Source organism: Aquila chrysaetos, chromosome 19, assembly GCF_900496995.4.
Source record: "Aquila chrysaetos chrysaetos chromosome 19, bAquChr1.4, whole genome shotgun sequence".
NCBI classification, from domain to species: Eukaryota; Metazoa; Chordata; class Aves; order Accipitriformes; family Accipitridae; genus Aquila; species Aquila chrysaetos.
The window spans coordinates 14055655-14080481 of NC_044022.1; the positions used below are offsets into that span (position 1 = coordinate 14055655).

General features: G+C 38.8%; 1 protein-coding gene and 1 long non-coding RNA gene across 4 annotated transcripts in view; one reads left to right on the forward strand and one right to left on the reverse strand.

Moving 5' to 3' along the window:
* The window catches only part of CNTN5 (contactin 5), a 673487-nt gene that overhangs the window by 236828 nt on the left and 411832 nt on the right, over positions 1 to 24827 (reverse strand). For all 3 annotated transcript variants that reach the window (XM_030042492.2, XM_030042491.2, XM_030042493.2), the window contains 2 exons: positions 13594 to 13717; positions 7177 to 7352 (listed from right to left, as the gene is read on the reverse strand). In XM_030042492.2, coding sequence (XP_029898352.1) covers positions 7177 to 7352; positions 13594 to 13717 — 300 coding nt within the window. The remainder of the gene's footprint in view (positions 1 to 7176; positions 7353 to 13593; positions 13718 to 24827) is intronic.
* The window catches only part of LOC121232448, a 77224-nt gene that overhangs the window by 11800 nt on the left and 40597 nt on the right, over positions 1 to 24827 (forward strand). The window lies entirely within an intron of this gene.

A 24827-nucleotide genomic window follows, 5' to 3' on the forward strand; every position in this document is an offset into this window, starting at 1 on the left:
TCCCATAAGGTTTACTGTCTGGCAGTACTCATTAACGGTCTGTTGGGAAATCTGAACAACCAATAAACATTAATTTATTTGCCATTCTTGTCAGAAAGGGTGGATACTGTCTACGCAGTTTTAGGTGATCTCTCAAGTGGGGATTTTATTTATTTCTCCAGACTTGCTTTTGGATGGGATGGAAGATTCACCTATGTAAAGAAAGGTCGAAGGCAGATTTTCATCAAAGATTCTCCTTAGCCACAATGATGAACTCAGATCTATCTTTTCCAACAGGAAAGGTTCTTTGAGAACTGCTGTATAAAAGGAGTTGTAATGAGTTCTGCTATTTTTGGGGCATGAAGTTTATTATTCTAAGCTATTTATTCATTTTAAGAAAGAAAGGATCAAGAAATGAATGGAAGAAGGCTTAATTAAACCTATTATGTCTGTCATGATGACACTATGGTAACAAATCCATACAGACTGTTTCAACTCTTGTTTTAGAAATTCTTATGTTTAACAACAACAACAAAGAGTTTAAGCATGTGCTTAATTTTTAAGCTAAAATTCAAATAACTTGGTTTTCCAAAGTTGAAATTAAACAAAAAGTTCTAATTTGACTCAAAGCTTTTTTTTTTTTACCACTTTTATATGAAAAAAATACATATCTTTCAGTTTAAAATTCTTTCTGATTCTCTTAACAAAAGAAAGGGCTAGATTTCCAGAGTTGTACAGTAGATATGTGCAAGTGGTTTGAACATATATGTGGGCAATTGTGGCCTGGGGGTTTGATCTGAGTCCTACAGTCTCTGAAGAACTTAGCCTTGAAATCTCATTTTGTAAGAAAGATCTCACAATTTTTCCTTCTGAAATTGTCCCACCCTGCACAAATAAACAATGGAAGAGGTAGGAAGCAGAGTCTCCACATCCAAACTAGAAGTCAGATCCGTTCCTTCAGTAAGATAACACAATTTGCTCAGTCTTCATTTAGCTAAAACTCTTTGTAGAGTGTGACAGAAATTCATATTTATCTCAGGTTCACTGAATTATATTCTTCAATGAATAAACTATTTATGAATAGGATGCAACATGTCCTATATACAATGAACTTTTCCTGGCATGTATACCTGGTTTGCAGGTGTCTCTTAAACATGCATTTCCCCCAGACAGCAACTTGGAATTATGCAGAAAGCAATCAAAAAATTTTACAGTGTAAATCACTGTTGTAGCTGTAGCTACTCTTAACCAACATAGCAACATTCTTCACGTTGCTGTGATGGTTTCAGAGCAAAGCAATGCCCAACTTAGGCTGTATTACAGGATGATCAGGGACATTTTTAAAAATGAAAGTATGACTGGTTGCATTTTGATTTCTTTTCCCACTTCAGCTTGTTCTCATCTTTCTTTTATAGTATTTAATACTGTGTAGCTTTGTATGGTTTAGAAGGAAATGTGGATATTGTAATGTGATCAAACATTTTGTTATGTTGCATATTCTGGAATTAACACGAGAAATCAAGTTTTTTCTCATGTGTAGAGGGTTGTAATTAAATCAACTTTTTACAAATTAATTCTAGGAAATTCTGGAGTAAACAGAATAAGATGTCCAGGGAGCATGATGGCAAGAAGGAAAACATGGATCACTAACAGCCTGTCAGAAGTATGCCGTGATGAAATGGGCAGTGTACAGGCTGTCTCCCCAGAAAGCTATTGATTTATATGTCTACATCATGGCTGACTTCTTATTCTGTACATCACTGGACAGTCATGGTAGGTCATCAACTGGAAAAGGACATTTATATTGTGTCTAATCAATACCCTTCTCCATAGATTCAATGAGAAAATAGATTTAATTAAAAAAAAAAAGAAAAATTATAGAAAGGAGCCAGTGACAATCAGATTAATAAAATTGCAGTGAGGAGTTCCATAAATGACAGGTGAGAAGTTATTTCCCCCTACCACTTCTCTATTTTTTCTTAGCCCAGGCTGTAAATATCACAGAGATGGTAGGCTTGTGAAAGATTGAATAATCCACAGATAGAGAAAAGCAATTTTGTTTTGTGACCTAATGGAATACAGAGATTGTACATGTGGCAAAGGTAAGCACAAAATACATCCACTGTTGTAGCCAAAGTTGTAGAACACTGTTCCAGAGAGAGGCTGTAGAACCCAGCACAAAAACATGCAGCTGTTGTACAGTAAGGCAGGTAGATTTAGTCAATTTGGAATCTCTAATTTTTTCAATTTCCCACCAGGTTCAAGTCACTTATTCTTTTTTAGCTCATGTACAGATGCCGAAAATAGCCAACATTCAGAAATTAATATTAAAGTTTAATTTTTAAATCTTCCCTTTATGTTTAAATTTCTAAAAATTTCTAAAATTCTAATGAGAGAAGAGACCAAACTAAAACCATCTAACAATATATGTGTGTTTAGTGCGTAAGTTACTTCATAAAACTTTTATACTTTTATACTTTGTTATTAAGTTTCATACCCTCAAAACACTCTTGATGTTATGCACTTCTCTAAAATTACTAGGGGTTCAACGAAGCTGGGTTTCTGTTTGCAGCAACTGTAAGTTTGCTATGGTTGCTTTCTTTGGCTGATGCTCTTGCCTTCATATATACACACTTTTTCTTTATGCAGTAAAAACTTAAACTAGAATAACTACCTCCCTCTTTTCCATTTCCATTGACTGCAGAATCTTTAAAGATGTGTTTGGAATTTGAACGACTCTTCTATAGAGCTAGCCACACCCAGAACTACAAAATTCATTAATGTTAAGATGGGCTAAAGGAATTCAGTAATTATTCCTCTAATGCTCTTACATTTTAATGAGCTGATTAGAATCTTGTTAAGAAAACAATACACTTCGTATATAAACTATTCCTTGTGATTGTGAAGTATAAATGACATTTGAAGCTGTAGCAAACTGATAGCTTTTTATCTTTTTAACAACCTGCTATGAGCAAACTTCTGAAATGTAACTTTAAACGTGCGACTTTTGTGATCAAGAATTCTGATTTGCTTGACATTTTGTCAGTGTTATCTTTGGGCTTTTTTTCCTCAATTTTTCTGCATGAAATTCTATTGAAGAAAAAAGAAATTTCTGGTAAATATTTTCTTTTACTGAAAAATATATTTCTCCTTAATTTCTGTCACAGCATGGGGAGGTTTTATGTCTTTTTTTTTTTTTTTCTTACTTTCTTAAAATAGCATAAAACAGCATGACCTTGGGCATCAGAGATCATAGGAAATGTAAAGAAGAGAAAAAAAGAGAACTTCTTCTGTGTTTAAATCTTCATAAATATTTGCTATGATAGTTTAAAATTTCGAGCAGACCTTTAACTGCACATAACTGGTCTTTCCACTTTGCTCCATAAAAATAACCAGTGATACAGGAGGCTATTTCAAATATTATATCTCTAACATGTATAAAATAATGTTCATTTTATATCTCTTCCTATTTCAAATCCAAAACCATCATATGAGTATTTCAAAGTCCTATTTTAATTATGCACACATATGCAAATGATGTAGTACATAAACAATTATATTTGTAATGCATCACCAATGCTGAACTACATGATAATAACCATAGCAACTGGGCTTTTCGTCATGTAATTGCAAGAAAACTAAGAGCCAATGCAATAAACATGTTGTTCTTTTTCAAGTTTTATGACATTTTGCATAGGGACATTACAGCACATGCTTTTTCCTATAAGGCAGTGTCAAAGGCCTTGTTTAATGGTCCCTGTTGTTTCCTTTCAAGATTTATGTAATTTCTTTCTTTAGTTAGAACAGCTCTTCAGGCTGCAAAGACGTAACTATTTTCTACAGCAGTACAGACCATGCATTCAAGCAAGTCCATGAACTTAATTTTTAAAATTTTTCTGTGAAAGTGGTAAGTTTCTAAGCTTCTGGAATCCATGGCTTTCAGTCAAAAAAGGGAAACTGAATGCCATTATGTGTAGCTCTGTATCTCATAATCAGAAATGCCTTGGTTTATCCTTGGGATTAGAAATTACCCTTCAAGCCATTAGAGCCCAGTAACATTGCAGGGCATGACTTTAATTACTTTAAGGTTAGGACCTTTCATTACAAAAACGTTTTTCAGTGCTTTACTTTCTGTCTTACTGAAAATAACTGGAGACATGCAAGCCTGCTGTTAACAAGCAATACTTCACTATGAGGGTGGTGGAACAGGTTGCCCAGAGAGGTTGTGGATGCCCCATCCCTGGCAGTGTTCAAGGCCAGGTTGGATGGGGCTTTGAGCAACCTGGTCTAGCGGAAGGTGTCCCTGCCCATGGCAGGGGGGTTGGAACTAGATGACCTTTGAGGTCCCTTCCAGTCCAAACCATTCTATGATTCTATGAATACAACAAAATGTCTTATTTCAACTATACTGAAATTTTATCTTACAGTGTTTCATCACAAGCATGACATTTTAAAAATTCTTATATTTATTTCAGGGTAATGTAAGCTAATCTTTGTCTAATCCCTCTCTGCCTATCTATATAATGCTTTAGAGCTCAATGCTAATTACTGAATGAACATAGTCTAATCTAAAGACCATTTAATTGTATACTTCCTCACCCAAGGTTGTTTCCAGGTAATTAATGAATTTAAATGCAAGAAAAAGAGTTATTAATGAGATGTTATATATTACTTGGTTAAAATACCCTAATATAGAAAATTTTCTAATTTATTTCAGAATGATTGTGATTACACTACAGAAGTCTTTCTAGATATGAAGTAACAGGTCTCCAAAATATTATGTTTTAAATCATAAACCCATCCTTCATGCTGTAGGGACAAGACCTTCCCTTTAAGCATCTGAAAAGCTCATTTCAGTTTCCTACAGGAAATAAAGAGTATTAGCACTTTGGGAACCAATGTAAACTTTATATCACCCAAGATATCAGCATGAAAGAAAAGAAAGCTTCAAGAAAATTTGTCTGAACTTTCTGGTCAAATTCAAGACAGTGTCTTAGATATTTTAAAGCTGAAATCAGAATGAAAATCTTTATTTTAAATTTACTTTGGATCTGACTTACTAAAACATTTCTGTGATACAAGCTTCTAATAGGTTGCTATGAGTTTACAGTATAGTGACACCGATTTATACTGTGAGTTGCTGCATGATGCAAATATTGTTTCAACAGGAACACATCAGCCATTTAAGATCAGGGATTTGAAGCATTAAATCAAGAGAGGAAGAAAGAGTGTCATGCTACAAAGAAGTTGAACTACAAATACACGTTGAACTTGAAATTGCTCTTGTGAAGGAGTTACTCATGAAATTCTGGAAGAAGTTCAAGCAGTTATGACTCTATCCTTTTTTAAAGATTTCTTTGTGCTTATAACAGCCTCTTCTCTCTCACAAGTTCAGCAGCATTTTTTGCTACACCTCAGCACTTCCAGCTAGCATTCCTCCATTAACCTTGCCTGAGAAACTTTCATTACAATTCCCAAGTAAATACTTTAATGAAGAGAAATCACATTCAAGCCATTGTAGTATAACAACTTTGATACCTGCAAAAGCAGGTGTGCAAACTAATAATAATTTCAAAATCCAATAAAAATAAACGCACCAAACACAACCTCTTCTTTCCTACTCTTTTTTTTTTTTTTATATAACTTTATCTAAATCTGTTTTATAGGAGGAGATAATATTGTAACTAGAAGTACATGGGGTCCTGAATGAACTGTGGATGTAGCTACTGAAACTCATAGGCCTTCTGTTGTTTGAGCTCCAGCTCTCACTTTCTCTGTATTTTTTTTTTTTCTGGTGGAGGTCAAATGGCCACCTGTTAGCCATGCTCCTGAAATGGGAATAGAAATCTGAGGTTCAGAGCCCTGGAGCTATCTATATTTACCAGTTGTCAGGTTCTCTGACCAAGTGACTTGTTTTATGATACTTTTCTTGTCTAAAAGATAAAATGTATCAGAATTTTCAGAGCTACATTTAAGACTGAGGTCCAATAACACAGTGAAAAGACCACTGTTGCGATGTTTAGAGTTTTAAACATACCGCCCTGGCATGAGGAAACTTTGACAAATGTCAGTATAGCTCCCTGCTCAGAAGTAGGTGGACAGTGCTATGATCTTGCTAACAAATACCTTGACAGCATCTGCAGCAGATAAGACTAAAGCTACAGATTTGAGAGGTCTGACTTTACAAGGGAGGGGGGGATTAAGGGAGAATCTCAGACCCCACGCTACCTCTGCTGAGTTCTCCACACCACCAGATGTGTTAGTAGATATGCAGGTAGGCAACTTGTCCTTAACCCCACTGTTTTCCAGATGTGGCTATGTGAAGATCTGCCTCATGTTTCACGGTAATGTCCTATTTTTAGTATCTGAGAAGATGGAGTTCTTTTTGCATCCTTGTCTCTTAAACCCCCCCATGGTAGGATTTACCTAGATAAAGCACTAAAATGGTGCTGGTTGCCTTCCTGTAAAGTGCTGAAGGGAAGTCAGGGTTGGAGGTAGAGTATCTGAAATTCTGGGACTAGTTTTCCTGATAGTATGTTTGAAAAAGAGCATGCTATAGATAGACCATAGCATTTACTCGGGATCATGAATTGTTGATAGCTTCTGGAAAGTATATTGTAGTGAATGATTTCAAAAGCTATGACATTTTCAGTTTCCATTAACTGCCAAAAAACCCCCTCAGTCTCATAATGTATGAGTGTATGCATGATATGTGTGCATAAACATGGACCTAAAACTTGTATATTTATATACATATATACATACAAAACTATGCTCACACACACATTGTTATAGGTTCAGACTACCCTACAGATATATAAGCAGTTTATCCCACTCTATTCCTAAGTTCACATTTTTCTCTCTCCTGCTTAGATAGTGTGACAAAATGATATGTGTTTCAGGAAACTAGCAATGAGTGAATTATATTGTTGTGGAGTATTCAAGTATGTCATTAAAGGATAGCATTTGAGATTACGTACTAGCGTTATTTTCCCTGATAGTTGGTTCTATTTTAAAAGTTAAAAGTCCACAGAAAACCACTCTTTCCCACCACGTGTTTTATTTCTAATTTTGAGATCCTAGCCCAACAAAATCTGTGGACAGAGTAACTTCTGTAATTTATTCAAATTACAATTTAGAGCACTATCAAGCAATGTAAAGAACTGATTTATCCATGTTAAAAAAATTGTTACTCACATGCAAACTGGAGAACAGCCTCTCTGCTTAAAATACTGCCAAACGTGTTGGTGGTCAAACACTGATACTGTCCAGAATCCTTCGTTTCACTGGGGCTGTTGATGATCAAACTTCCTTCTATTAAACTGAAGCGATAATCACTTTCAATGTCTATTTCAGTTCCATTTCGAAGCCATCTTAAGAAAAAAGAAAGAAACTACTTCAGCATTTGTTTTGGGTTTGTGTGGCAAGGTTTTAGTAGTGGGGGAGGGGGCCACAGGTGTGTCTCCCGTGAGAAGCTGCTGGAAGCTTCCCCGGCTCCAGCCGGACCCGCCGCTGGCCCAGGCCGAGCCCGTCAGTGCCGGCGGTAGTGCCTCTGGGAGAGCGGAGTGAAGAGGGGAACCTGCAGCGAGTCGGGGATCGGGATGGGAGAGGAACCCCTCTGCGGGTACCGAGGGCAGTGAGGAAGGAGGGGAGGAGGAGCGGGGCAGGAGGGGATGCCCCCGCAGCCCGTGGGGAGACCAGACGGCAGGCTGTCCCCCCCCAGCCCACGGAGGGGAGCGGGGGAACACAGGCTCCCAAAGATGGCCATGACTCCATGGGGAAGCCCGCGCTGGAGCAGGCTGTGCCTGAAGATCGGCCTGCGGAAAGGACCCACGCTGGAGCAGTTCATGAAGGACTGCAGCCCGTGGGAAGGACTCACGCTGGAGAAGTCCGTGGAGGACTGTCTACCGTGGGAGGGACCCCACGGTGGAGCAGGGGAAGAGTGAGGAGTCCTGCCCCTGAGGAGGAAGGAGCGAGCTGACCCCGACCCCCATTCCCCGTCCTCCTGCGCCGCTGAGGGGAGGAGGTGGAGAGAACCGGGAGTGGAGTTGAGCAGGGAAGGAGGGAGGGGTGGGGGGAAGGTGTTCTAAGGTTTGGTTTTACTTCTCGTTTTCCTGTTTTGGTTTGATTGGTAGTAAATGAAATTGATTTGCTTTTTTCCCCAAGTTGAGTCTGGTTTTGTCTGTGACCATAAGTGGTGAGTGATCCCTCCCTGTCCTTGTCTCGACCCATGAGGTTTTCTTTGTATTTTCTCCTCCTCATCCCACCAAGGGGGAGGAGTGAGCGAGTAGCCACATGGTGCTTTGTTGCCAACTGGGCTTAAATCAGGACAGCATTTTATGGCCAAAGGAAGGCTTCAAGCTTAGTATACAGAACCTGACAGCCCCATTGTTATAAGGATGACAGGTACTCAAAGATAGCCTGTGCAGTAAGCCATTACTTTGGCAAAGCTTTAGATGGAGACATTCCATCCTGCCTTACAAATGCTGTTTTTCTGAAAAAAGACAAGTAAAACCAGTTCTTCAACTTCTGAAGAGAAAGCATATTCTTTGTTTTGCCTGTGCTGAACCAAATTTATCTCTTTTTTTTTTTTTCCCCAAAAAAACCTATCGTCCACAAAGGCTTCAGACTTGAAACCTGTATAGCAGATGCATCTTTTATGTCAAAAATAGGACTTTTACTGTGCTTACGATAAACAAAGTTTCGATTTATGTTCTGTCATTAAAGCCTTAGGCCCAGATGAGCTTAGAGTTAGCAGAGCTGAGTCAGCACTGCATGAGAGCAAGGAACCTTTCTTTTCCATTCTTTCAGCATTTGATCTTCCGGGCTCAAGAAATAGAGAAACCTGATTTAAATACAGAAAGTAGAAGAGCAAGGCCTGTGAAGAGAGGGAGGTAGGTTGATTGATGTAGGCTGTTATGAAATAAAAGATGTTGGCAATGGACAAAGGAAAAATAGTATCAGCTGGGCCAGGACACACAAAATTCAGAGAAGACTGGCCCAGGGGACTCTGGAATCAGCTGGCGGCTGGTCAGGGGTAATGCCTGGCAGCTACCAGGTAAATGGAAACTCAGATCAGAGGAGGAGTTAGCAGATGGAATGCTAAGTTTGGGAGGTGTTTGGGAGTGAAATGAGAAACCTGAACAGTAGAGAGAGGCATGGGAGTGAAGATAACGTGGGAAAAGCCAGGCTGTAGGAAACATATTAGAAAGTATCACACCTGAGCCAAAGCATTGAATAATTCCTGAATGAACACTTCTTTTTCTGAGGTTTCAGAAGTAACTTAAAAGTCTAATTTCTCTGCTGTGTGAGTGGGTTTGGGGCTTTTTTCTTTTTTTTTTTTTTTTTTTTTTTTCCCCCTGGATGTTCTCTGCCAAAGAGCCTCACCCCTCTGATTCATCTCCGAGGACTGAAACAACAAACCCTGCAATAGTCCCCTGGCTGCAAAAGAAAAGATTTTGCGTGATAGATAAATAGACTCTAGCACTCTGGAATAACCTTTTGGGGGCGGGGTGCAATATCTCAATTAAAGAATAATAATCCACATAAGAAGACTTTTTAGATTCGCTTCTGTGTCAAACTGTATAGAACATGAAATTGTTAAGAGAATGCAAAGAAGAGATAAGCGGTGTAAACAGGTATGGCACAGCTATTATGATGCACATATATTTCCTTCATTGCTAGTTCACAGTCATGCTGCAATTTCAAAGTTGCCTCAGGAAATTGCCAGGCTCTTCCAAGCTTTGCCAGAGTTCAGCAAAGACTGGAAGAACTTGGCAACATCTAGACTCCAGAGGCAACTTTAATGAAACAAAATGATTATCAGTTCACCCTATCTTGTTAACATTCATGGTGGATGAGGCACAGACAGCAGAATTCAGATGAAGCAGCTCTGAATTTCTCTTAATCCAAAGGTCAGAATTGTCAGAATTAAGATGAACTGTGAAACTATTATTTGCCCCTTTTTTTCATGATTGGACTTTTGATTGCAGAGGACCCCTGCTTCATTTAATGTAAGAAATGAAATACTGTTGACAATATCTTTATATTGCAAAGTATATTAGGGAAATGTCTGTAGGATTCACTACATTTTTTAAAGAGATTCATATATAACAGAGCTAAAAAGAAGAGGAACTTTTCATCTTCAACAATTTATTAATGATTTAAGATTTTGAATGAAATCTTGACAGTTAACTTTCACGTATATATAAATATATATGAAATAAAAATGCAAAATTAATTTATCTGGAAATTATGGGAGATTTATATAAGGAAAAAGTAAATATTACATGTTTTGGCATTTCTAAATGGGAACTGACACAAAATTCAGTTTGCTTTAATTAACTTTCTTCAATTAGTTTCATTTTCAATTCAATTCAATGTAAAAATAAGTTTTTATAATGCTACCTGAAAACTTTGGATCTTGATGGCTGCCTGCCTATATATCTTGGGGTCCATCCTGAATGATTGTATTCCCCTCATATAATCCAAGCACATTAGAGGAAAAACACCACTGAATTGTGTGATATGTTTTCTTCTAGGTACCTTGACTGAGCTGGGAGGACAGAAACCTAAATATAATACTCAAAAGGTAATGTGCTTACAGGGAAAATCAGCTACAATTTTTTTCTTGAAGGCAAGTGACAGATAACATTTTAAAATATTCTAATTTGGCTTAAGCAGACAGAAAGTAATTTTTAAAAATTTTTTCAACTGCATTTTCTATCAGGAAATGATACTAACAAAAAAAATCTAACCAGCTTATGTGTGTCCTAAGTAAAACAGGAAAAGCAGTGTTTCACAAGCAGTGAAAGCAGTGTAGTAAAACGGCATCGCAGGGAATTCTGCACCTGCCTTTTTAACTCGTAACACTGGTGACCTGTGAGATCACACAGGAAGCTTGTGAGTGTCTGTATTCCTCATCGACATGTCTCAGTTATGTTCTTAATTGTATGGGTCCTGACTTGTGATACTAAGGTATGATTTGCAAAAATACTGAGCAAATGGAATCAGTTTATCTCCAGGAGTTATTCCCTAAATCAATGCATCTAGATACCTTAATGACTGGAACTCAAGAAATTAAATATTGTTATTTCAGGGTAGAGCTTGAACAAGGGGAAAAAAGCTCTTGCAAGGAAGAAGAAAATCCGAAACGATGTGAGCATTCTCCATTCTGTTAAAATGAAGTAATGTCCTAGCAAAAAAAAGAATTAGTAAACAGGTTATGAATACTGTGTCATAAGTTATACAGACTAAGGAAATGAATCAAAATGACAGAGACAACTTAATTTTGGAAATTTTGCGTGCTTTAAATATTCTTTTAATGTAGCTTTATAAAAAAAAAAAAAAGTTGTACTGTGCTTTGGTTTTGGGTGAAAATAATTCCTAGCAGCGTGGGCCTCACAGTCCATGTAAATAAAGATGTCTATTCTCCAGTGCTTGTAGATAATAGGACAGGGTCTTTGGTGATATAGAAATATCCCTTCTCCTCACTATTTCATATACCAAAGGTTGGGCCGTGACATACAACAAACCTTTGCCTATCTATAGCTTTTTTTGAGACTAAATTCCCTCTGCACCTGCCCTAGAGAACAGTATATTCCTCACAAAGTAATTTATACCCCTTTTCCCTTCCCCTGAATGGTAGTGTGTATTGCATATGCTGTACAGACAAGTGGCAGCAACAGAAGGAGGAGAAGTTAAACTGTGCTGTTAGAATTAGGCCTTTCGGGTCAAAGCTTTCCTTGCATGAACAGTAGTCAGGAAAGTTTGTGAGGCTGCTGACACCAATTAATCTCTGGAGAACTGAAGGAATGGATATCACAAAATCATTAAACAGCCCAGGTTGGAAGGGACCTCGAAAGATCATTTAATCCAATCTTTCATGGGAAAGGGAGCCTAGATGAGGTTGTCTAGCACCTTATTCAATTGCATCTTGAAAACTTCCAGTGATGGGGACTCTACCACATCCCTGAGGAGGTTGTTCCAGTGAATGATTGTTCTCACAGTAAAAAATTTCTTTCTTATGTTGAGATGAAACCTCTCCTGTATGAAATCTCTCTTATATCTGTTACTCCTTCCCTTATCCATGCGGCTTCCTGTGAAGACAGAGCCTCTATCCTCTTTGTAGCTGCCCTTTAAGATATGCTGGAAGTCTGTATTTGTTGATTGCATTCCACTGCGAAAATGCAAAAAACTGTTGGATGAAGAAAGAAAGAAGATGACATAGGATTTCCAACGAGAAAATCTCCACAAGAATAATGAGGTTGTCTGGGAGAGCTGAACATAGGGTTCCCCTCTTTTGGTGGGAATTTGTGCCTTTTCCCCACAGTCACATGCTATGTTTAATGGCTTAATAGCACTTTAACAGTGTGTGGAACTAATATACATATTTTTTTTATCAACAAAGTAATAAATATGTAATAGAAATTACACAAGGAATGTCAATAAGGAAGAATACAACACAGCTTTCATCCCACATAGTAAGGAGTTCATGCAATTCCAGTTTGAAGAATTTCTGGCCATTCATTCCTAATCCCATGTTACATGTTTTAGTCATGCCTGTGTTGTTTGGTGAGGTTGTGCCATGCATCAGATCCATTTAATGACTCACATCTGTTGCAAAGAGGCAGATTCATTGTTGTTATGATGGGGATATCTAAAGATGTTACTGCCTCTGAATTTCTTCCAGCCATAGAAATAGAAGTTTTGTGATTCAAATAAGTCTAAGGAGAATTCATCCAGAATGTTAAGGAATCCACAAATGAAATAAGTGTAATAGGTGAAAAATAAAATGCAGAATTGATGATTGTCACCTATGACAAAACACAACAGTAAGAGTCCTTATGTTCCCTTTGTAAGTGAAGAATGACTCTATGAGAAAAGATAAAGGTTGTATGGAAAAAATAATCAACCATATGTTCCCCCAGCCCTCCTACATCACTTGTAATTTGTATTAAATATGAGCACAGTCAGATATAGCAAATGGATAAGGTGACTGCAACATACTGTTCTCACCTGTAAGTGGGCACCATTAATAAACGGAACTCTGAGACTCATAGATTTGTCATAACAAACAGATCTGTAGAGTAGATATCTGTGACATAGTCTGTATGGAAAAATAGGCAGCAGACAACAGTTGCAAAGGAATAAAATGGTGGACTTGTGAATGAAAAGACACCAGATCTGGCTCAGCCATGGTATCCTGTATTGCATAGCCATGTCATTTAATGTACCTGTTCTTTACTGTTTTCCCTATAAAATAGGAAAGTATTTTGTATCTTTACAGATGTTTAGAAAAAAAATCAATTAAAGATTTTGATCTTGTCAGCTGTTACAGACACAAGTTAAGAAACTGAACAGAAGGAGTCCCTCCACATGGATAGATATGAAGTACAGAGAACACAATTTGAAACTTCACATATCGCTTTGCCTTTATTCACTACCAGTTCTACTTCTTGCTTATTCAGAATCAGAAAAAGCATTCAATCAGGAAAGGCATTTGTGTCACGGAGCTGTTTCTGTTATGTTGTTTTCCAAAGCACACTGACTTTCAGAGTGGGAGTGCAGTGGCTAATATTCTGAAAACCAAAAAAAATCTTCTAAAACAGGTACCTGTATGTGGGAGTAGGATTTCCACGAGCTTGACAATTCAGAGATACTTTCTTCTCCTCAGAATCAGTTGGAAAAATCACATCATCTGGCTCTTGTACAAACACTGGCCCATAATCAACACTTTCTGTGGAAATAGGAGTGCTGTAGTTTAGGAAATCTGAATAAATGTAAAATCATTATAGCTTTTATGAAGTGAGATTAAAGTATACAAAATTATGTTTTTTTTCCAGAGGTTCATATCACATTACTTCAGATGCTATATTAAAAAGCAATAGTTAAAAGAAAAAAAAAAAAAAGATAAGGAAGAAATATTACTAAGTTAACAATAAAATACATAGTATGATTTAAGTGTTCATCATGCCTTAAAATGGCTTTCTCATCAGACATGTTTTGGCCTGCAGTCTGATGAGCAGCTCAAGAGAATTAAGCCAGTAAAAGGAGTTCACACTGCTTATAGACAGCAAGGTAAACAAAAATTTTCCTGCTGCTTGCAGCAGCTTATCTTACAAAGAACTAAGACACAGTTTTCCCTTTTATGTCAAGGAGTTGCTAAGAAAAATCACTTGTAAAATTAATGGCAGCAACTGGTGGCTATTATTAAATAATATATAGCAAAATCTGACATTTCATCTTCCTCCACTGTCTTCTCTAATTTTGGCATGTATCTATATCTCCATATGAATTTATATTTCTGAATAAGAAAAGCTGGATAAACCCATAGAATACATCTATGATTCCAATTCATTTGTATTGTGAAGAGGGAAGTGTAACCTTCAGTAAAGTAAAAGGCTGTAAGTATAGCATTCCTGATCATGTAGGTCTGAATAACTAAAATTCTCACTGTTCACTAGAAGACTGTGGAATTTTAATTAACTTAGACTTCCTCCAAACTCTTGGATGATTTAGTCCCATAATGCTCTTCAAATTTAGAGCACTAGCCTAACGATTTGGGTGAGGGGAGGTAGTTACATTGTCCTACTACTTGCGGTGAAACATATGGGAGCAGGGTTTTCTCTGTCAGTTTTATGGTTTCATATGTTCACGTCATAAAAGTCCTCCAACTGGTACTGAGGACAGCATGACACATTAAGCAGTTTATAACCTCCTGTCATATTTGTCCTCCCAGTACCAGCTTGAAGTAAGAAAGGTGCACCTGAAGACTTCGGGTTTAGGTCATTGACTTATAAAAAATATTACTCCATTGTTCTACCAACTCCACACAACTTCCACCACATGTTATGGGTTCACAGTTTTAGGAACTGTGACCTTTTTCATACTGGTAATACTTTCAGAAAGATTGGGTGGACAGGAATAGGTGCATGGGGCTACGAGTCTTGGCACAGAGAAGAAAACCTTGGAGTCACAAAAAGGATGAGAAACATGGGAGACATAAGTCATGGTATGCTAGTTCTGAGATGCAAATTTCCATGTCCTTAAATTCTGTGACATTTTGGGTTTCTCAATTCTATTATTACCATACAGTGAAAAGACCACATAATACCCCATTATGCTATTCAACCTTCCTTTTTAGTGACTATACATTTATTAAACACTTAGGTTTTTGTCTTTTTCCACTGCTATTCAAATACAGTTTGAAAATAACTTTATTTTCAGGTATGTATGCTTCTACTGAAATGGGTTCAAATAATTAGTCTGTCAATTTGTAAAGACAGCAAATAAGAGCAGCAGCAATTAGTGGTTTCTGTTTTGCATAATTTTCAAGTTTATTAGCCATTTTTGTAGGACTGTGTAAAGGAATGTGGATTGCTATTCTGTATGTTTACATTACTTCCTTGTTTAGGTATGTTACTTCAGTTGGGTGTATTGGCAGAAATATATTTTCTGGGACAGATATCTACATTATTTAAGAAACCTCAACCACAATAAGTGATTTCTGGTATGTGCTTATATTACTGAAGTTAAAATAACTCTAGCACTAAGTTTTGAGCACTGCAGCTGAGGCTGCCACAGGGGCAATGGACTCAGCTGGCAAAACTTATTTTAAGAAAGGAAAATGTGGGTACAAAAACATTGTATGGATTGTTTTGTATAATTTAGTTACCTCCTTCTTACATTGCACAAGAGAAAATACTAATGAATGTAGGCGTAAATAATCAGAGCTCTCATCAAGCTAGAGTATAGCAAAACCAAGAATTAATTAATGAATGCAAAACTAAATCATGGGTTTAGATTTAGGTGTTATTCCATGCAGATTAGTAGGTGTATGGATAGGGCGCATATTCATGAAGATTAATGATTTTATCTTTTCCCTATGAGTGACTGTCTAGATAAAATATAATGCCACAGTCTAGGATTACTGGAAAGAAAAGAAAAAGATGCAATGCTGGGTAGGTGCTGGTGTCACTGGCAGTACAGATGTTCTTTCTACCTGTACTATTTGCAACAGTAATATTGAAATACTGTGTTGCACTTTCCTTTTGGAAAAATAGTTTTACTTCTGCCTGCAGTGAAGACAACGGTAACAGAGAAAGTTCAATGCATGCAAGTCATGTTCCTAAAAGATGAAAATATGTAGTTAGCTGCTTATCTGCATTTCAGATGGAGTGTGGAGTACTGGCAGAGATTATTTGGAGACTCAGAAGCAACATAATAATGAATGAGATATTCATCAGTTTGTAGCTAAATTGACTAAATGAATTCTTAGTTAGATTATCTGGACTGGGACAGAATAATTGAAGAAAAGAGTATATTCTAAAGAGACCAAAGCACTTGCTGAAAAGACAAGACTATATGTTTATAAATTATTAGGCTTAATAAAGGGGTGATTAAATAAAATGCAATGGGGTGTGATATGCGAGAAAACATCACAGATCACCTAATGATATCATCTTCATTCAAGCTCCAGTGACAGACTTGAAACTAAAAATCTTAAGTGTTCTATGCCTTCTCTCTTCATTTCAAAAGCAATGAAGGAAACACATTGCAGATGCAAATATTTCATTTAAATATTTTAAAAAAATATTTTAAAACTATTTTTTCAAATTAAAACACAGGCTGGTTTATAATTAAAGAAAAAATTTTATATTTCTTATACATAGTGCTAATAAAAGCTCAAATAAAACGAAGCCTTGTGAAGGCTTCAATAGTTGTATCAATGATGGGCACGTAGTTTAGCTAGCACTAAACATCCCATTAGAGATAATGGGAAGTCCTGGACTCTTCCAAAATTGACCTGGACCATCACTGGAGGCTGTAGTCTCTTTTCTCTGTAGGGAGTTTAAAGCTACATTGAAACTGTGGGGCTTGAGAAGAACATTTCCTAGAATCCAGCGCACACTCTGCTAACGTTGCTTGATGTCATTCTGCTTGAGAATTCCCACTCTGAAGTGCGCCACAAAATTTCACCTGATTACTACTGGGAATTTCTTGACTTCCCTTTTAAGAGTATTGCATCACTTATTAAACACATATTTAGTCACCATCAAAAACCTAGATACAATTTCTTCAGCGTACAGCATAACTGCACATTGATTAATATTTACAGAGATTGTTCATGTGTCCTTTTACAAACTAGACTGGAGGACTGCTCAATTATGCTCCAGAAAACCAACACCAGGATTAATAAACTTTGGTTATTAGTCCCAGGTCTAATCAACTGCATGAGTCTGCTCTTTGTGATGAGAGTCTGCCTTGAAAAATTAATCTCTGCATCTCACCACAGTTTGATCATGAACAGTTGCAGCAGTATGTTCTTTGAGACCTTACACTCGTCTCATGAGTAACCAAGGTGAGGGTTAGATTTTTAGATGACAGTAGACGTGGATGATTGCAGAGCAAAAAGAGAAAAAAGCACCTGATTATAAAATCCACTTGTGTGGCTTTACACATATGAACTACTCTACAGAAGCAAACACGCTTATATATGTGTTAAATTTTTACAGGATTAGAAACACTAACCATTTGAGAACCATATAGCAGAAAAGTTCACAAGCTAATATGACCACCGCTCACCCCCTCTAGCTACAGTACATACACTCCAAGCAGCATTACTGCAGTACATTACCTACTGGGGCAGGTTAACCTCGGCCAGCTGCCAGGTGCCCTCCAGCTGCTCACTCACTCCCCCAGGGGAGAAAATAGGATGAAAAAGCTCCTAGGTTGAGATAAAGACAGGGAGATCCCTTACAAGTTACTGTCACGGGCAAAACAGGCTCATCTTGGGAAAACTTATTTCCAGTTAAAATAGACTTGGGTAGTGAGAAACAAACACAAAAATTAAAGTAACACCTTCCCCCCAGCCCCTCCCTTTATCCAGAATCAACTTTCTTCCTCCACCCTGACTCCTCCCAGACACAGAGCTGCCATGTATGACACAGGAGCTACAGGAGGTCTCTGAAGTGGCCTCTTGGGGTCAGGACAGACACCCCAGGGTGTCTGAAGTGCACTGGAGACCCAACTTCAAGCACATGAATTAATCTGTACAGAGTGTTCAGTTCCTAACAGATAAATGGCAGCTGGGAGGTCGTGGGGTGTCTGAGATGCCCGGGCAGAGCAGACCAGCACGGTGCCGCGTTTACACCAGCCCTGCCGTGTCCTGGTGTAGTGGCTACAGGCCAGGTGAGGCTCCTCGCAGCACCTGAAGTGACACTGCGGACCCCGTTTCAGACACCTGAACCTGCTCTGTGCAGCCAGGCGTGAGCTAACTGTCCACGCACGGAGCCAGTGGATGTCTAGGTGTTAGAACCAGGCTTAAAATAAGCATTCAGCACATTTTTCCCAGGTCCCATGTCCTATCTGCCTGTTTCATGTATACCCTTGGATATTAGGCTGTAAGACAGCCCAAGCGGCACTAGGCCAGTGTGTTAAACACCTGAATTTCTCCCCAGTGTTTAGACACCACATTTGTTTGTCTGCACCCTCATGCTGAGCTCCACCGGCCCCTGTCCCAGCCCTGACAGCAAGGAGGAGGCCCAGGGCAGGTGGGGTGGGACAGGTCGGTGAGGGGCTGTGAGGAGACTGCAGCCCCAGGTCAAGAGGCTGTCCCCACACAGACAGGGGTGACAGCAGGCTCTCCGTGTTGGCCGCTTTCCCCACGGGCCCGAGTCGTGGGGCTTGTCCATCCCACCGCATTTAACAAGGCTGAAGAGCGACAGCCCTTTTTCCCCGGGCAGCCGAGGGCTGGGCGTTACATCAGCCCCGGCTCCCCCCGGTGACGTGGTGGCCAGAACGTTGGTGGTGGCCGTCTCACGTGGGGTTGGTGACACGGCCGCCCAGGACAGGTATAAAAAGGCCCGTGCCGTGAGCCGGCCCAGACTGGAGGCGAGCAGGCGGGTGAGCGAGGGCTGAGGTGAGAGGGCGGGGAGGAGGGCAGGGACGGGAGGGCAGGGCTGCTGGGCCCGGGCGGGGAGGCAGGGGTTGCCCGTGGCATGACAGATGGCGCCTGCTCCTCCTTTCTCTTCCAGAGCCACAGACCCACACAAGGACAGGACCAGACCATGGCGCACTCCCGTCCTGGGCCACAGGGCCAGGGAGATTCCACCACATCTACAACGACACTGACGCTAAGTTAAGGAATCAAAAAGGACATCACCTCTTGGCACCACCTAATGATGCAGTGCCACGGCCAGACTGGGTGGCTGGCTGGTGGTGGCCAATGCCACCATGGGATGGGTGTCTACTGGCTGCCAGGGACACGGGGGACTGACAGCCTTGGCCTGAGGCTGGCACGGCTCACAGCAGCGGTTGCCCTTGGTCAGAGAGGGTCGCTGTTCCTTTGTTTGTTGATATTCTCCTGCTTTTTCCAGCTCCAGGCCCACACAGGGGAAAGGACGGGACCATAGCGCACTCCCCTTCTCAGTCACACAGCCACTGAGATTCCCTAACATCTACAAGGACGCTGACGCTAAGTTAAGGAATCAAAAAGGACATCACCTCTTGGCACCACCTAATGATGCAGTGCCACGGCCAGACTGGGTGGTTGGTTGGTGGTGGCCAATGCCACCATGGGATGGGTGTCTACTGGCTGCCAGGGACACGTGGGACTGACAGCCTTGGCCTGAGGCTGGCACAGCTCACAGCAGCGGTTGCCCATGGTGATTGAGAGTGGCTGCCCCTTTGTTTTTTGTTATCCTGCCTTTTACAGCTCCAGGCCCAGACAGGGCCAGGGCCAGACCATGGTGCACTCCTGTCCTCAGCCACACAGCTGGACACATTCCCTGCCTTCTACAAGGATGCTGACACTAAGTTAAGGACCAGACCATGGCTCACTCCCATCCCCCCCCTCCACAGCCACACAGCCAGAGATTTCTGCAGCTTTTGACAAAACCAGTGACCTAAAGACAAGGAAGCACACACAGCCCCAGTCTCCACCATGCCATGGTCCCACAGGCAGCTGGAGGCTCCCCACAGCCTTGGTCGAGGGGAGCTCCCCACCACCCGCCCTCTCTGTCTGAAGCTGACCTTGAAATAAAATTTTCTGATTCATGAACCATTGGCTGGTTCTTCTGGTTTGTGTAGTCTTTTGGGGGAGACCTCCTGGGGCTTTTCCTTATTTTCCTTATTTGCTTATTGTATTTAATTTATATATCTTTGTATGTGTGCATATATATGCTATACATATATATACACACACATTTTTATATACATGTATGTTTTCTGATCCCTTCAGGGATCCAAAAGCATCAGGTTTGTTTGCACCCATGTTTTAACTAACAGTGACCCATGCTTTTAAACAGGACAGTTCTGTGTGAGTGTGCATTGGAGGATTTGAACTCCACACCTTATTTTTTCTCTCTAACTTAAGCAAGGGCATGAAGAGATGAATATTTAACATACATATTAAGCATATGTATGTTTCAATTTACTATTTTAATTTCTTAAGAGAAATATTTCTGTTCCTCACACAGGCTTTTATTAAAAGGATGAGTTTTCTGTATCTTATTGAAGTGCTATGAGACCAGTGATTTATTATAGAGTGGCACATCTGTCTTGGGATTACAAGTATGCATTGCAACCAAGCAATGTGACAGTTAGTTTGTGGTCCCTTTACAAATTTTAAGTTACCATTTTCAATCTAGGCAATTTAAAACACTAAGCACTCTCATTAGGATTTATTGTTTAAACTGGTATTGCCCAGAAAGGTAAGGATATGGAAAACATTTCAAATATTAGTAAAATCCCTCTTTTTAAATTTTTTAATATTCTTGAGAGCAGTACTCGAATATTCTTTTAATTCCAAGGTTCTCCTTGCAGCACATTTGCACTTAACAAAGTACCAAAGTATATGACTTCTTAGTAACAAGTATTTAAATCCTCACGGGAATGGAAACGGGAATCTGTGAAAAAAATCAGATGTTCTTTAGTTCTTGCTGAGCAATGCAAATAGCATGAAAACAAACTGCAGATGAGAATAAAGTTTCCTGTACTTTCAATTCTGTAGTAACTGAAATAGTGTCATTCCTCAACACTCAGCTTTCTTGCCTCCATCCTTGACATAATTCCAGGTCAATAAATACACCATGAAAAAAGAATAAATTCCTGGAACCCTGGGAACACAGAGGTGGGCAGGAAGGAACTATGACCTTGTGCAAAGACCTGCATTGAAGCTGCATTGGCAATATTATTTTTAGTGTCTAATAATTCTGCGTGCTGTACATTTAAAGAATAAAAGAAATAAGGTTCTTTTAAATGTTTTCTTAAATAATATTTTTAAAAGATAATTATCTGCAGAAGGAGCAAGTGTAGCAAATTCTACATTGTAGTGGTCACTTATATCAAATGTCATTAGTGTAGTTTGACCGCTGCCTGCAATGTTACAGTACCATTCAAGCTATATGACTGGCATAAATAGTCTTGGTGCCATCTTCTCAGTCTGAGGTACTGGTGGGAGGAAACAGCTCTTTTCACTCTGGTAATTTTCACCCAGCGGACAAGGTATCGGAGAGGATGTGCTCAGGCAGCATGTGAATATGGGGGAAGGAGATATTCCTTCAGGTCTTCTCCCCTTTATCTGTTCATGTCCCTTTATAAGCACTTTTTTTCTGCAGGTGATACTGGTGGATGGCTTTGCTAATCCACCTGAAGGTGGACTAGAGAAATCTTCAGATAAACCATCTGTTTTCAGCTTTTATTCTGACACACTGGCAATTTGTCCAAATGGCAGCTGGAAAAAGAGTGATGGCAATTCTCCTTTGAAAGCAGAGAAACTCAGCAAAGTTTAGAAAACACAAGTCTTTACAGGACCGAGAAAACAACGTTTTCTTATCTCTCTACTTTTTTTTTTTTTCCCATTTGTCAAAGGCCTGTTGAGCCCATGTGGTGATGGAAGAATTTTCTAAAGAAAAGCTACAAGATACCGTAAAATGATAAAGCTTCTAAAGCAGCCCAAAAGGAGTGGTCACTAACAGATCTTCCATCCTAAAATACACATTGGACTCTGCATACAGACCCTACCCGGAAAAGTACCTGCTTGACATATCATGGACCAAACCATATCCTGATGACCTGTCAGTCCTGGGTATTAATATGTTCAGGATACATTAGGAAAGTTGCAGGAGTTGCTGATAAGGCTATATATGTTGCTGAAATGTGCATATCATCAGAATTTATTAAAACAAAACAAAGGTGTTTCATTTCAAATTGGTCCTACAGAGTGAAAGACACTTTTTGGTGAAGGTGGATCAGGTTTTAGTGCTACTTATTATCAGACTCGCTTCTGAATTTCTTTCTTTCCTGGTTTGTTTGCAGTGTGTGTTTGTTGTATGCACTTGAGGTGATGATTCTAAAGGATCTTCTGATTAACCTTTGTTACCATGGAAACAAACAGTTTAACCTGTTCAGTATATTCAGAAAATATTTTAGATGTAAATAATCACCCTGCTTTCAAAGAAAACATATTGCTTTCTTCAACTAAAAGCTAGAAACCCTCTTTTTTTTGCTTAAATACTGAAAAAAAAAAATTAACTTCAGTGCTAATATTGATTTTACAAGTAGGTTCTATAATATAACCTTTCAGTTAACACCTAAGAAATAAAGAATTACTATCCATTTTAATATCCCTATAATCTGTCAAAACATAAAATTTCCTTTAATATAATGAAAAAGAAAAAGCCTACTAATTCATCACTGCAAAATATGTTCTAATGATTAAATCTGTGTGTAACAGATTTTAACATTAACAAAGGTGGCTGTAATTTACAGTAATTATTTTGCATATATAGAAGCCGACACACATATATATGCATATTTATAACGCATGCATTTATAAAATACATTTAATCTTAAAACTGTATTTCTGTTAACTTTGAAGTCAAGAAACTTTGAGGAGACTTTCCTTTTGGCAGGTAAGTTCAGGCAGATACACATGCTCTGGGGTGTGTACATTGATTCTAGTATGCTGCATGCTGGGAACAGTGCACAGTACATGCATGATGGAGTTTACACTGCAAGGGAGATAAAATTATTTTCTTATATTTTCAGATTTATCTTTTCTGAAGGAGATATGTTTATTTGCTTGTTAGGTAAGATAAGACAAGTTTTTCCTGTTGCTTGAAAATGCTTTCTATGTTCTGTGGCCTGAAACAAACACACCTGTTCTGAACTTAGTTTATACTATCTAAATTACATGCCACATTAATCAATATTGCCCAATATTTTTTAGCAATGAAAACATTTTTAGTAGTTTGTATCTTTAATTCAGATTGGTAAGTGCTGAATCTGGCAGATGGTGTGGAATCAGGAATTCTCGTTCAATAAAAATTAAATTCAGACCTTGCAGGTTCATTGATTCAAACACTTTCAGTTGTGAACTGGACCCTGTTCTTTATTTTATTCTAAAAGATATCAAACCGAAGATGGAAGGATAAAAAGAGTCTTTATTCAAGGTTAAGTTTAATTATTTTTACTGCAACATTTCCAAAAGTTTTTAGAACAGCAAGAAAGTATGAGAGTTTGCAGTTTTATGATTCTTCAAAAGTATTTAATGAATAATTCACAATTTCTATGCACATTTTTTAGTCGTGACTTTACACATTGATACATAGCTTGAAGAAAAGGGCTGTATTGCCTTAACTGCATGTTTACGGAAAGTAATTCCATATAGTTTAAATTCAGCAGTGAACTACAGCATAGTTCTTTTAATTTGAGATATCAGGAAACACATGCTGAATTGAGAGTGCAAATTAAATGGCATAAAGTGATTAAAAGGCATAAAGGACCTTTATTAGAAGCCATGTCAGGCCTCTGAGCATGTCTGCTGGGAAATCAATTGAGAAGCCGCTTGAGAACCTGTATACTTAGGCAGCTAATAAAAATATTTTGTGTTTTTCTTATGGCAAACCTGGCTCCTGAGTGTATGACACATATTAGAGTTTTGAATTATGCAAGTTCTCAATCGTAATAACATAAAATATGTTTTCCCCCCTCTTATTATTGTCCTTTCACTTGTAGCAGTGGTCACTCATGACAACACACGAGCACAGGATGCTGTAGTATATCCTCATTTAGGAGGCCCTGGCTAATAAACATGACCACTTAACTCTATCACTTATCACATACCAGTCGTAGGAAGATAACTAAAATATCTTTCCTTCAAGAGCTCTAAAAACTGAAAAAAAGCCTTGAGGCCAAATCAAAATCAAGAAATTTACTAATTTAAGCAAGTAGAGTGCCAGATGATTGAGATAATGAACTTATTTCTGGTTTTTAAATACCAAAGAGATTATCTCAAACATAAAGTTATGAACAGAACTGAAAAAGGTTTAGAAAATAAGTTGCATTCAGCTGCTGTAGCAGATATGTTCTTGCCCTTTTGGATCATGTAGATTGTCCTACCTGGTCTCCTGCCACAGAGTCCTCATGCCGCACCAGAACTATGCTGGTCTTTTCTAAGCCCCGTTTCATACCTGTGCTTATGCCATGCAGATGCTTCACATAATCAAGGTCTTTAAAAATATTACTCAGGTACCTCAGATTTACCTGTTTCTACAACATCTCCACAGCTGGTTGTACAAAAACGTCTAAATGGTGGAGTAACTCTCCTAGGACTATTTTAATCAGTCCTTGGAAGAAAGAGTTGAAGTCCCTCTCTTCTGAGTCAAGTGCTCTGTTCATTGGGGCTTATGAGTTATGGCCCTTTTTAAGTTTTGTCTCCAGTCAGTGGTTCTTCACTTCCTGCTGCAAAATAGAAGTAGCTCAACTGTTGGAATGTGGTGCCTATGTTTTGAGAAGACTCATGATTGATGACCTATATCAGGTATGATCTCAGCATACCTCCT